Source organism: Panthera onca, chromosome B2 (assembly GCF_046562875.1).
Source record: "Panthera onca isolate mPanOnc1 chromosome B2, mPanOnc1 haplotype 2, whole genome shotgun sequence".
NCBI classification, from domain to species: Eukaryota; Metazoa; Chordata; class Mammalia; order Carnivora; family Felidae; genus Panthera; species Panthera onca.
Genome location: NC_138343.1, coordinates 17,985,807 through 18,000,686, shown reverse-complemented (window position 1 = coordinate 18,000,686; position 14,880 = coordinate 17,985,807). Strand labels below are relative to the sequence as shown.

The 14,880-nt window shown below is 43.6% G+C and overlaps 1 protein-coding gene across 4 annotated transcripts in view; it reads left to right on the top strand.

Annotated features, from left to right (window-relative positions):
- The first annotated feature begins 1,481 nt into the window (after positions 1–1,481).
- The window catches only part of GCNT2 (glucosaminyl (N-acetyl) transferase 2 (I blood group)), an 83,884-nt gene continuing 70,485 nt past the window's right edge, over positions 1,482–14,880 (top strand). The window contains exons 1-2 of one of the 4 annotated variants that reach the window (XM_060614818.3): positions 1,482–3,518; positions 3,693–4,624. In XM_060614818.3, coding sequence (XP_060470801.1) covers positions 2,594–3,518; positions 3,693–3,760 — 993 coding nt within the window. In that variant the 5' untranslated portion in view covers positions 1,482–2,593 and the 3' untranslated portion in view covers positions 3,761–4,624. Of the gene's footprint in view, positions 3,519–3,689; positions 4,625–14,880 lie in introns of those variants that run through there. The other 3 variants (XM_060614817.3, XM_078446654.2, XM_078446653.2) reach the window with 3 other exon arrangements.

The following is a 14,880-nucleotide window of genomic DNA, read 5'->3' as shown; positions in this document are numbered from 1 at the left end:
GAGACTCGTAAATATGGAGAACAAACAGAGGGTTGCTGGAGGGGTTGTGGGCTAAACAGATAAGGGGTATTCTCGAATCTACTCCTGAAATCATTGTTGCACTGTATGCTAACTAACTTGGATATAAATTAAACAATAAATAAAGTAATTAATAAAAAAACACATTTTTTTCATACAAGTTTTCAGTGAATAAAACTTAAAAGGGCACATCGAAGGAAACACAAGCCAATACAATTTTTGAAGAACAGAAAAGAAAAAACAAAAGGAAAGAAAAGACATGCATTTCCCGGGGCAGTGCCTGGGTGGCTTAGGCCATTAAGCACACAAGAAATATTATGTAAACAGGTATTTGGGTTGATCCAATTCTATTTTGGGTCCTATTGACAAGACTGTATGCATCTGAATCATGCTCTAGAACTGGATTTAGAAAACAAGTAAGACTTGACTCACCTAGTTCTGGAGAATTTCCACAAGAATGGCCCTATCATCGTTTCCTGCTCCTGAGGCTTACAAAATAAAATTGACAATCACCTCATCAACACGTCAGCTTTCAACTGGGGTGGGAAAAACAACACGAGATACTAACTCCAGTCTTGTGTTCTAAGGTGATGATTGGGAAGACAATGCCCAATGAGGACCCGGTGGCCCCGTGGCAATGATAGTAAACGCAAGACACGGGCTGCACACGGGCATCGCCCTGGTGTTCTCAGGAAAAGTCAGAACGTGTCCGTCTATGGGCAAGAGGTAAATAGACTGCCTGACATGAAAACACTGTGTTTACAAAGCAGTCTAAAATATTATGCTGTCTTTTAGAAAAAAAAAATTTTTTTAATGTTTATTTATTTTTAAGAGACAGAGAGGGAAATACAGAATCCGAAGCAGGCTCCAGGCTCTGAGCTGTCAGCACAGAGCCCGACACGGGGCTCGAACCCACCGGCTGTGCGATCGTGACCCGAGCCGAAGTCGGATGCTTAACCGACTGAGCCACCCAGGCGCCCCTATTATGTGGTATTTATAACGAAGATGCATTGAGAAAATAGAGACGTCGGCTGTACCCACGTGTACATACACAAAGATGAGAAATCCTTAATACTTGGAATCTCACACTAATGTGATCAGGGAAACAGGGAAATGAAAACTAGAGCTCTCTCGATCAATAAATATTTGATCGTCTAGCCCGGGCAGAGGATGGTGGGAGCCAGAAACAGACAAGAGAGATGCGAGTGCGGCGCTAACTTCTGTTGAGTGGGCGCGGCACGCTCTCACCCCCACATGCATCAAGCTACCAAATAAAGTAAAAGTGATCCCTGCTGTCTTTGACAGATCATCTAACTGGCATAGACTCACGGAGCAAAGAATAAGGGAAGTGTAAAAAAGGTTGCAAAGGAGAAGTGATGATTGCGTCATTTTCTTGACTCATGACGGGGGAGGGGGCTTTTGTTCCCTCTCCTCTCTGCAGCCCTGGGTGTCGCTGGGCGTGGCCATGAACTCTTTATATGTTGTCTCATGACTGACCTATGAAGGCGGTAAAATTCATTTTTTTACACAGGGATACTCCTTTGGAAGCACTCGTACGTTTGTAAAGCCTCTCTCCTTGAGTTCTGGAACCTCCCAGACCGAGACAACCTTTCTCTCCTACCTCTCGGGGCGTCAGTCTACTCCAAGGGTGCCCAACTTGGGCCGGGTGTGAAATCAACCTGACATTTCACTAACTTCAGTTTTAGCCTTGACACAATTTCTGGGTAACCACAACTGTTCCTTTTGGGGGTGGCTTTTTTTTTTTTTTAATTAACCTTTATTCACCAAGTCCCCCCAGTCGCTTTGTGTAGTAAGTTAGGCGGTGACGTAAGTTTGCTAATGTACCTTTTAAAGGACCTCACCTCGCCGCAGAGAAAATTAAGCCCTGGAAAGAATTTGGCTCAGCAGCCAGTCATATGCCTTGCTAAAATAGCACAGCCGGCCAATATAGGGAGGAGGGTGTGTGTGTGGAAAAAGACAGGGTTAAGCAATTAATTTTTAAGCACTAAATATTTATTGACAGAGTGTCTCTCCAGGCAGTGTTCACATGCTTAGAGCTGAAGCTTTTAACTTGGCAGTGCTGTTTAAGCAAACAAAGTCAGTCAGTTGAACGCAATGATTAACAGGAAGTTGGGGAGCTGACATAGTGGGCAACCTTTGTCCGGGAGAAGAAGCTACGGTAGAAATCTTAGAGGGATCACTTGCGGAATGGTGACCTCACCCTTCGGTGATTTTAATGTGGGGACGGGGGGACACATCAGAATCAGAATCTTCCTGAGGCAGCTGGTTTTCGTGTGGTAACAGGTGGCAGGTTCACCGGAGAGAGAGCAGAGCAGATGTCCCCAGGAGCTACTTCAGAAATGTGTCATAGAGAGGTTGAAATGAAACACAGCCGCGAATGAGCCGGAAAGGAAGAAAGAAAAAGGACAAAACCGTCTCCTGGAAGGGCCCAGAGCAGTCGATCAGAATTGCGAGTCCCCAGAGGATGATTTATGGATTCCGGAGGCAATGTAAGTTAAATATATCTACACTCTGATCCGATCTCAAGAGGCATTTACTCACTTTCTGGCTTTGAATGATGGTCTCTTGGAAGCATTGTCTTTTTAGTGTGTCTCTTATCATGGCCCTGATCTTTGTATTTGTTTATAAGAACGAGTTAAGGGAGGATAAGCATTTTCTGAGGGCATCTCTGTCCAATGCCTCGCTGTTAGCAGAAGTCTGTCATCAGATTTTTAAGGGGAAGTTATTTTACCCAACAGAGAATGCCCTGAAAACTACCTTCCGTGAATCTACCTGTTATGACTACATGGCTCAAAGTCACTATATAACAGAAACGCTCTCTAAGGAAGAAGCGGGGTTCCCTTTGGCTTACACAGTGACCATCCACAAAGACTTTGGCACTTTTGAGAGACTCTTTAGGGCGATTTACATGCCCCAAAACGTCTACTGTGTTCACGTGGATGAAAAGGCGACGGGTACATTTAAAAATGCGGTGAAGCAATTACTAAACTGCTTCCCAAATGCTTTTCTGGCTTCTAAAATGGAGCCAGTGGTCTATGGTGGGATTTCCAGGCTCCAGGCCGACCTGAACTGCATCAAAGATCTCGCGGCCTCCGAGGTGCCATGGAGGTACGCCATCAACATGTGCGGGCAAGATTTCCCCCTGAAAACCAACAAGGAGATAGTTCAGTATCTGAAAGGATTTAAAGGGAAAAACATTACCCCGGGGGTGCTGCCCCCCAGTCATGTTATCGGACGGACTAAATATGTCCACCGAGAGCTATTACACCAAAAAAACTCCTACGTGATTAAAACGACAAAATTAAAAACTCCACCTCCTCACAACATGACCATTTACTTCGGCACTGCCTATGTGGCCCTCACGAGGGAATTCGCCAACTTTGTCCTCCAAGATCAGCACGCACTCGACTTGCTTTCCTGGTCCAAGGACACCTATAGCCCCGATGAACATTTCTGGGTGACGCTCAATAGGATTCCAGGTACGAGTGTGTCTCTTAACTTTTGTTCTTGTGAGTAAACGTTGCACGATCGGTACTGAATAAAAAAAAATAAAAATAAAAAAATAAAAAAATAAAAAAAAAAAAAAAAAAAAAAAAGTTGAATGGGGAAGACCGTTACCGTTTTAAATGTTAATCAAAAAATCTTTCCAGCAGTTCTGCTCCCAGATGTAACTCATGATCCGACTCATCTCCATGCCACAGATGAGGAAACTGAGACATAGTGATGAGCAGGGCAGAGCTAGAGCTCAACCGTCTGACTTGATTTTGCTGCTATGCCACACTGCCTTTTTGGATTCGTAGACTCACTTCAAATGTGTGGGGCAGTCTCGAGACAGGCCAAAGGGTTGAGGGCGAAGCTGGCTGTGCCTATAAAAGATCAAACCCAATTCTCCTTTAAGGGTGATGTTATTTACAATCGGGAATGAAGCTCATAAAGTAAATTTGCATGGCAGTTCGGACACTTTTTTTTTTTTTAATTTTTAACGTTTATTTATTTTTGACAGAGAGACACGGAGTGTGAGCAGGGGAGGGGGCAGAGAGAGGGGGAGACACAGAATCCGAAGCAGGCTCCAGGCTCTGAGCTGTCAGCACAGAGCCCGACGCGGGGCTGGAACTCACAAACAGTGAGATCGTGACCTGAGCCGAAGTCGGTCGCCTAACCAACTGAGCCACCCAGGCACCCTCGGACATTTTAATAATACTTTTGCTCCTGTTGCAAATTCCCATCCTTTCAACATGGGAGCAGGGGACGACTTCAAAATTTTTTATTTGCAAGTTCTTTCCTGGAATCAAACCAGACATTTAGAGGGGCTTAAAGGAATGTGATTGCATGAATGTGCTCAAGGTACCCAGCTAGCACGCGATCCTGCCCATTGTATAAACCAGGTCTCGTAAGCCTGGTATTCCTTTAACTTGATTTCAATTAGCTCTCAGTGGTTATTAAATTAACTGTACCTTCCCTTTGGTCCACATTCTAAGTGAGTTGAATGATCTCAAGTTGTTGACACTGAACTGATTCAGTCCTGCTAGTTCAAATCAAAATAGGAATTCAGATTCACAGCCAAGGGAAAAGCAACTGGAATCAATATGACGATCAGATTCACGGTTTCTTGAGCTTGTTGCTTCATTAAGGCCAAGTACCATTTCCCAAAGGGCCTGACCACCTGGGTGGACCTCGCCTTAAATGTTCATTCATTCCATGTCCAGGTAATTCTCAGAGACGCCCAGGGCTGCGAACCAGGTGCCTGTTTTAGATGTTGTTATACAAAACTTCATAGACCTAGAAACCTGTTTTTTCTCCCCAACCACTTGAAAACAACCTCTTTATTTATTTTTAAGATTTTTTAAAATTTTTATTTAAAAGAAAAAATTTTTTCAATGTTTATTTATTTTTGAGAGACAGAGACAGTGTGAGTGGGGGAGGGGCAGAGAGAGAAGGAGACACAGAATCCGAAGCAGGCAGGCTCCAGGCTCTGAGCTGTCAGCACAGAGCCTGATGTGGGGTTTGAACTCACGAACCGTGAGATCACGACCTGAGCCGAAGTCAGACACTTAACCAACTGAGCCACCCAGGTGCCCCTAAGATTTATTTTTAATTGAGGTATAATTGATATATAACCTATTAGTCTCGGCTGTAAAGCATGGCTTACTGTTTGTAGATATTGCAAAATGGTTACCACTATAAATTTTATTTTTCCCGTGATGAGAACTTGTTTGTATGTGTGATGAGAACTTTTAAGAGCTTTCTGAATAGCAATTTTCAAATATATTGTCGGAGAGGAAAAAATTTACCTCTTCTCTTCAAAGTTCTTCTGGCTGGTCTAAAAATTCATTTGACATGCGAGGAATTAAGGGGAAGGGGGGAAAAAAACCCAAAATTTAATTACGGCATGAAGAGACCCAGTAATGAAAGTGAGACCCAGAGAAATGACGAGGGCATCCAGCTTTTATACATTTTAGACAAAGAGACAATAAATCTGTGAGGAATTGACAGGACAAAGAAAACTTATTTTGGGGAGCTTCAATCAGTAAGAAATTCTAAACAGGATTTGGGCTGAGATAGTGAATGAATAGAAGTACCAAGGTTTGTTTATATATTCTTCTCAGCTCTGAATTTCCTACCTCTGTTGATAAGGATGTATCTTCATCTCCTGATACAGGGAAAGTAGCTTTCACATGGGAGATTTACTTCCTGCTTTCTGGGCACAAAGGGGGAGAGGGGAGGGTCAGGATGTTGTTTTTGTACTGACTCTTAAGTAACTTTTATTCAAAACAATCAAAATGCCAAAATGGCACATTTTGGAGTGGACTGTCCTCGGCCCCCACAATACAAAATGCTGTCATTAATGACAGTCACCATGCTGGACGCCCTCCAAATTTATTTATTTTAAAACTGGAAGTTTGCAACTTTTGACCACCTTTACCCATTTTGCCTACCCACCCCCCACCCCATCTCTGGAAACCATAAATCTGGTCTCTGTATCTGTGACTGTTTTGTTGGTGGGGGTGGTGTTGTTTTTCCCAGATTCCACATATAAATAAGATTATATGGTATTTGTCTTTCTTTGTCTGACTTATTTCATTTAGCATAATGTCTTCAAGGTCCATCCATGTTGTCACGAATGGCAAGATTTCTTTCTTTTCTATTTTTTTTATGGCTGAGTAACATTTATATATAAAAAAATATTAATATATATATAAATTTAAATATATATTTAAAAATATGTTATTTATATTTTTATATAATATAAAAATAGATATAAGTAATAACTATATTATTTATATATTATGTATATATTTACATAAAAATATAACATATTTAAATATATTAACATATAAACATAATCTATATATTATATATATTTTATATATATTTAAATATATATTTAAATATATATTTTTTATATATAAATGTTACTCAGCCATAAAAAAAGAGAAAAGAATGAAATCTGGCCATTCGTGACAACATGGATGGACCTCGACGACATTTATTTATTTATCCATGCGCCCACTTACGGATACTTAGGTTGTTTCCATGTCTTGGCTGTCGTAAATAATGCTGCAGTGAACATGGACTGCCATATCTTTTTCATCTAGTGTTTTTGTTTTTTTCAGATAAATATCTAGAAGTGGATTGCTGGATCATAGGATAGTTTTATTTTTAATTTTTGGAGGAACCTCCATATTGTTTTCCCTGGTGGCTGCACCAACTTACAGTCTTACCGACAGTGCAAGAAGGTTCCCTTTTCTCCACATCCTCGTCAAGACTTGGTATTTCTTGTCCTTTGATAAACTGCCATTCAAGCAGGTGTGAGGTGATATCGCATAGAATGTTTTTTAAAATGTGGTTTTCCAAAAGCCGGAAGACGTGACGTTGTAGAGATAAAAGAAATCAGGACTCAAGAAAGTGTGGTGGGGGAGTCATGACCATATAGTTGTCTATGTGGAATTCAGTGTCCAGAATGAAGGAGGTAAAAGCCCCACTTCTCTCTCACATGTTGCTAGGATCAAGTATGATGCACACTGTTCAGGTATAATCACCATGCTTTAAGGGAGGCATTGACAAAGCAGCTTCCAAAGATAGCTTTGGAAAAAGGCCAAACCCCATTTTTTTTCTCTACAAAGGACTAAGACAAACAAAAAGCATATGCGATCTGAAAAAGATTTGAAGAAGAATCGCTATCTTCACATAATGAAAAGATTTGTGCATTTGGGAGAAGAATCCAGGGTTAGTGGTGGGAGATATAAAAACCCATCAGTCTGGGATTAGAATGGGTAGTTTCCTCAGTGGTGCACAAGCCCAAGGGACATGGAGACACAGAGAAGGAGAAATGCTGTAAAGGCGCCTCATTTATCAAGTGTTAGACAAGATGGCCTTGTCTTTTCCACTCCGAGGGTCTGTGATTCTAAAGGAGGATTCTAAGCAGACACCCCAGCTTCTCAACCTGATTTATCTGTTGGAGATGGACTTTTACACCTCTGGTTAGCAGTTACAGATCAGTGAAACAATGGAAAACAAATGTGCTGCTCCATGCTTTTCAAAAATGTAGAGGAGTGAGCCCTTGAAGTCGTTTCTGTCTTATGTGTATGTCGGATCCTTTCTGGAAGCCAGTGTCCCTTCCCTGGAGCGGGCCTGAGTAGAGTGCTTGGTCATGAGGAGGGAAGGGAACCGAAAACTTAAGTGGCTGTCTTGTTTAACTACTGCTCTTGCTGTGTGGAAGTCTGAGTCCGTTCTATTTTGAGGGTACTTCTAGTTGACATACGAATTGGTGGTTGGTCGTTTAGGACATTTTAAGATTATTGTAGTTGACTGTAGTGATTGGGGGCTTATTAGGCTTCTCAAAGAAGTCATAGGTCAGGGGAAAGAAATCTCACAGACAAAATGGCCTCATGGGGAACTAGAGCAACGCCACCCAGTAGAAATATACTGTGAGCCATAAATGTAATTTTATTTTATTTTTATTTTTTAATGTTTATTTATTTTTTTTTTAATTTTTTTTTTTTAACGTTTATTTATTTTTGAGACAGAGAGAGACAGAGCATGAACGGGGAGGGTCAGAGAGAGGGAGACACAGAATCCGAAACAGGCTCCAGGCTCTGAGCTGTCCGCACAGAGCCCGACGCGGGGCTCGAACTCACGGACCGCGAGATCATGACCTGAGCCGAAGTCGGCCGCTTAACCGACTGAGCCACCCAGGCGCCCCATTTAATGTTTATTTTTAAGAGAGAGAGAGAGTGTGTGTGTGGGGGGGGGGGGGGGGGAGAGGCAGAGAGAGATGGGAGACGTAGAATCCGAAGCAGGCTCCAGGCTGTCCGCACAGAGCTGTCCGCACAGAGCCCGACGCGGGGCTCGAACCCACGAACCGTGAGATCATGACCTGAGCCGAAGTCGGACGCCTAACTGAATGAGCCAGCCAGGTGCCCCCATAAATGTAGTTTTAGATTTTCCAGCAGCCACATTAGAGAGCAAGAAAAATCAACAGGTGCCATTAATTTAAGTAATATATTCTGTTTAACCCCGTATACCCCAAATATCATTTGGACACGTGGCTGGGAGCTACGGTAACGGGTGTACCTGTACCAGGCGCCCTCCCCACTCTGGGTAAAATGGTCGGATGATAGCAACGCCATCGCAGCAACGCTGAGAAGTCAGCCACGCTTGTGTCCCAGCGTCTTCATCCCTGTTCCCTTCCTTTGCTTTGCCTGCTTCTTCTTCCTTATCTGAAATTCCTACCCCTGCCTCAGAGCTTCCACTCGTCTCTGGTACCCCCTGCCCCATGGCTTATACTTTCTGCGTCTTTCCACTCTGCTGCCAGAGCCTGTGCGGTTCTGTTTATACCAATTTCTCACTGTGTCCCCTTCAGATACACCCAGAGTCTTGCTTTGCGTCACGTGGGAACGGCACGGTGAGCATCTCTGTTCTCATTTCGCATCACTTCATAGGGTGCCCCGGCCTTCTCTATAGACGACTGACCTTCGTCTGGGTCCCAAGTTGCTGCAGTCAGCGTGACCCAGGTGGCTGCATCATGTGGCTTAAAGCGCAAAACGAGACGTGGCCCCCCTGTCCATACAGTAAGTTCCTTAAGGAGCGGCAGGTCCTCTGGGAAGCCTCAGAAGGTAAGAACTTGTGCCTAGTCCAGAGGAGAAGGTGCTCAGGAGGACAAAAGGGGCACAGAAAGGGGGTTCGCGTGTGGTCTTGAAGTGATTGCCCCACCCGCCACCCCCAATAAATAGAAATTTAAAAAAATAAAGAAGCTGCCTAATAAATTTCACAAGCTGTTGTGAAGTCAGGGCTTCCTGCCCTTCCTGCTTCCTCTCTCCACCTCCATCTCCCGCCCCCCTCTAAACTCTCTCCTCCCCCACCTCTTTTCTTTATTCCAGTCCGCAACAAGATGGCACCCTCTTAATCCTCTGACATAGCTGGGCATGATTTCCAGTTGTGGAAAAGATCCATCTGGAGACACCTCCACTTGCCTTCTGAATTACTTCTGAGTTGCTCACCTGGGTTGCGTGGTTTTGCCTGGGATAGGGACTTTTAGGGGGTGTTGCACTGGTCCAATATTCCTTGGATTTAAAGATTTAAAAAGTGACCGATGATTTCTGCCTCACTTGCTACAAAGGAGCATTCGTAATATGATTCCGTGGGAGTTTCTTTGGAATTCACATTATAATCTGAATGAGTGAAAAAAAGAAACCTGACAGCAGGTTTTGGTGGAGATGGGGTGGGGGGTGGGGGTCGGAAAGGAATGTCATGGTGCCTGGGGGGGATGAAACAGAGAAAGGAAGAAAACTGGAGATCACGGACCTGGAAGGCAGACTCCCTGCTTCTCATTTTTCTCTCCCCCTGGAGCCAGCCTATGGACCAGAGCTGATGGTTTTCTGTGTCATCCATGTACCCCAATGCCCTTGGTAGGGGAGGCCTGTTGCTGTCGATTCCATACTAGCTTGACTCCACCGTTATCTGAGATTGACTGATCTCTTTAGTTCCAGTCTTTATAGAAATGCGATGTTGAGATGCCAAGCTCTTGAGAGAGTCAGGGAAGAGCGGATCTGAGTCACGACGGTCCTGGGAACTCATGCTTGTGCCCCCAGTGACTGGGCTGATATCTTCTAGACCCAGACCGAATTCATGTTCCTCAAACGCATTATGTTCACGGAGCTTCCAAGATCCACTGGGCGTAAGGGGTGGGCTTGCAGGGGGAGGAAAGTTTGGGGAGGTAAGCCTTACAAGTAGCTTGAACAATCTCTTCATGTATCTGTTAGAAAATACCAATTTTTGTCAACTTACAGGAAAGGGAATCGGTGAATGGGGAATCGGTTCTTTTCAAGGAAATGTGGTCTCTTGAGAAGAGGATAAATGGTGTGACAGACCTCACCTTTATGTAGATAACCAAGGAAATGCTAGTATCAGGGTTTTTTTTTCTCCAGAAGAGATGGGGGCACGTCAGGGGGAAGTAGTTTGCAACCTGTGAATGGTCCCATCTGTGCTGCATTTTTGTCTGCCCTCCTTCCCTGATCAATGGATTTGTTCTTGGGGTGTTCTGTGGCTCATATTCTCTCCTGAATTTTCTATTTATCCTTCTTCATGAAGTTAGGCTATTTTTTCCCGGTTCTTTTCTCTCAAGAGGATAATTCAGACCTGTGTCATCTTGCCAGTTTCACCTTGATAGGAACAGGGCACCTAAAAATACAGTGTCTTCTATGTTTTAAGTTATGGAATAACAAGCTTACTTGCTTCTGATGACCCAACAGAACCAAGGACCGCTGGAGATTTTGACTGGCTTTTTTTTTTTTTTGAGTTTTTAAAAAGATTATAATTTCTGCATATCAGAAATTGCCCTACGATGTAGTTTAGTTGATTAATGTGCATTTTACATAGCCCCAAGTATTACTCTCAAAAATAGTTGGCCTAATAATGATGATGTACATGAACAAGTTTGCTTTGTTAATTATGCCATCTTCTGGGATTTCTGAGGAAGAACCAGAGACATGACCCTAACTTCATTAAATTAAGATACTAATATTTGGACTTAATCAATGTAATGAAAATATTATGAATACTTAATGTTCAGAAATTACATCTCTTTCTTCGGCCACTCATCTTAATTTTATACCGAGGAAGATCAAAGTAGATTGAAGAGAGAAAAAGTAAGGGCCATCAGGCCTCACAGAACTGGAGTCAGGGGTCAATTAGAATGCATTCCAGACTTAAGAGGTCTGTGAAGTGCATTGAATAAATGATCCAAAGATCTGTTTACCCCGGGGTGTCAGAGGTGGCTGCTATTTGCTGGTGGGATTTAAAGCAGACATCTTGGCTCCTTGTCAGCCTGTTGGAAGGATCTGGCACATTGTAGGAACTCAGTGTTCAAAAAGAGGGGACACAGACTAACTTCTTAGATACTGATTTTTTGAAGGTTGAGTGTTACTATTCCAAAACTTCTGTGTGTGACAACAAACAAACAAAGAAACAAATTTAAAAAAAAAAACAAACCCAAAAACCATGAACGTTTGGTTTGGAAGGTGCAGGGATATTTTGCTAGAAATGGGGTCTATGGCCCACGAGGTGACCCTCCCCCTCCCCCAGCTGTAGCTTTTCTTAGCCATGTCAAATGTGTAGAGCCTTAAGAAGTTGGTTTCTCTTTCCTCTTATTAGGAAGGAGGGTTCCATGACTGGTTGAAAGCCTCCCACTCTGCCAGGCTTCTGTCATCGAGATTGGTCCAAAGACAAATGGTCTCTCCACCCTTGCTGGGTACCATCCCCTTGTTCTGGAATGTTCTTCACTCTCCCTGTTCGTGCTCGGCACTTCTTAAGATTCAGCTGATATGTCACTTCCTCAGAGAAGTTTCCCTTCTCCTTTCCTCCCCCACAGAGGCAGTCACCCTCCCCACCAACTCTACTCCTGGGTGGATTCTGTCTCCTCCCTGCATTTTAACTAAATGCGTGGATCTCAGGCTCCCACCTACCACACGTGCCCCAGACGTGAGAACGTGAACTCAATGATTGGCACCAGGACTGAGACATGTGCCTAGCCTTATCATTCTGCAGAGTTCCCATATAATGTTGACTGAGGAACGGATGAGTCGGACAGAGGAGCCCTGTTGAGCTTGTCTAATACAAGATTTTCTACAGATGAGGACAATCCTTTTTTTTTTCACATTTTTTTTCCGTTTCTTAATTTAATTTAATTTTTTAAATTTACATCCAAATCAGTTAGCATCTAGTGCAACAATGATTTCAGGAGTAGATTCCTTAGTGCCCCTCAGTGCCCCCTTTAGCCCATCCCCTTTCCCACTCCCCACCGCCGCCAGTAACCCTCTGTTTGTTCTCCATATTTACGAGTCTCTTCTGTTTTGTCCCCCTCCCTGTTTTTATATTATTTTTGCTTCCCTTCCTTTATGTTCATCTGTTTAGTCTCTTAAAGTCCTCATATGAGTGAAGCCGTAGGATATTTGTCTTTCTCTGACTAATTTCACTGAGCATAATACCCTCCAGTTCCACCCACGTAGTTGCAAATGGCAAGATTTCATTCTTTTTGCTTGCCGAGTAATACTCCATTGTACATATGTACCACATCTTCTTTATCCATTCATCCACCGATGGACATCTGGGCTCTTTCCATCCTTCGGCTCTTGTCGATAGTGCTGCTATAAACATGGGGGTGCATGTGTCCCTTCGAAACAGCACACCTGTGTCCCGTGGACAAATGCCTACTAGTGCAATTGCTGGGTCGTAGGGTAGTTCTATTTTTAGTTTTTTGAGGAACCTCCACACTGTTTCCCAGAGTGGCTGCCCCAGCTTGCATCGCTACCAACAACGCAAAAGAGATCCTCTTTCTCTGCATCCACGCCAACACCTGTTGTTGCCTAAGTTGTTAATGGTAGCCATAAAAGGTATAATGTGGTATCAGATGACGACAATTCTTAAGCTTTGCAGAAAGTTTATTTTCTTTTCAGTTCTGGTTCAGCTTTTAAGCAGTCCACAAGGCAGGGGTCCTGTCCCCCAACTTCCCATCTCCTTTTCCAAAGGATAAGCCTATGCTGAATCCACTGGAAAACATTCCTGGGAGTGCAGTTGGCCTGTGGGAGTTCTTAGCCATCGGATTGCTAAGGTCAGCATAATTTACCCTCTTTATGCATTTTGGAGATGGAAGTTGTGCCTTTCAGTTTGGGTCTGGAAAAGTGAAATCAACAATGAAGGGAGTTCGCCAGACTCATTTTGGCCTTGAGAGGCTTTGTTTTAAAATATCCAGAAAATAAGGGCGCCTGGGTGGCTTAGTCGGTTAAGCTTCCGACTTCGGCTCAGGCTGTAATCTCCGGGTTTGTGAGTTCGAGCCCCGCATTGTGCTCTGTGCTGTCAGTGTGGAGCCCCCTTGGGATCCTCTCTCCTCCTCTCTGCCCCTCCTGTGCTCTCTCTCTCTTTTTTTTTTTTTTTTTTTTTTTATTTATTTTTGGGACAGAGAGAGACATAGCATGAACGGGGGAGGGGCAGAGAGAGAGGGAGACACAGAATCGGAAACAGGCTCCAGGCTCCGAGCCATCAGCCCAGAGCCTGATGCGGGGCTCGAACTCATGGACCGTGAGATCGTGACCTGGCTGAAGTCGGACGCTTAACCGACTGCGCCACCCAGGCGCCCCTGTGCTCTCTCTCTTAAAAATAAACTTTATATAAAAAATAAATAAAATATCCAGAAAATATAGTCAAAGATATTTGACTACAACTTGAATTCTCTGTGTAATTGTAAGGCCCCAAACAGGCCCCTTGGCCTTCATGCCAGATCTTCCCCTGGGCCCTTCTTTGCCTGGAAAAATCCTGATTTTCTTTGAAGGGTGGAGCTGAGTTGCACCATCGCTGTGAACCTTTGACAAGCCCCAGCCCCAGGCCGAATCCACCTTTGTCCTCTGTGCCCCGGCTGCTCTGTTTTTGCCAAATAGATAGCCCTTATCTTCTTTGGTTTTGTCATTTTAGCAGCTGCCTGGCCTCATGGAATGCAGGCCTGGAGGGTCCTGAGGGCTTTACCTTTTTGCCAGCCTCAACCCACACAAAGCTGGGTGTCAGATTGAATTTAATTCACCTTATGTTGTCACTATGAAATAAATAGGGTGTTGCTTTCAGGCAAATCCAGAAGTTTCCTACTGTCCATGTCTGGACAGCCTACAAGAGTCTGATGGAAATTGCCAGCTGCTTTGTCAACCCTGGGTTTAGGTGCTGTGAAGCCTTTCCAGAAGCCGTGAGTCCTTACAATGTCAGGAACTGGACAGATAACCTTTTCTCTTCCCCTAAATTCACAGCTTCTTTGAGGCAGTATTTACATATCGCAAAATCGAGGTATGCAATTCAGCCATCCAGTTCACACACCTCGAAGCACCAAATTCCCCCATTTCAAGTCTTCAACTCAATGAGTTTTAGGATGTTTATAGAGATGTGCAACCATGACCCCAGCCTAATTTAGATTATTTTCGTCACCTCGTGTGCATTTACGGCCACTTTCTATTTCCACACCCAAACCCCACTTTTCTGTCTGCCTGGGTATGCCTTTTTTGGACATTAAATATAAATCAAATGATATGTGTTTTGTCATGTCGGGCCCTTTCTACTTTGTGTGCTATTTTGAATCAGTACTTTACTTCTTTATATGGACGACCTACTATTCCATAATATGGTTATAACACATTCTGTGTATTCATCCGTTGATAGAACATTTGGGTTGTGTCCACCCTTTGGCCCCTAGGAATGATGCTACTGTGAACATTCCCGAACGAGTCTTTGTATAGACATGTACTTTCTTTTCTCCTGAGTAGATTCCAAGAGTGAGATTGCCGATCCATATGGTAACTCTTTGTT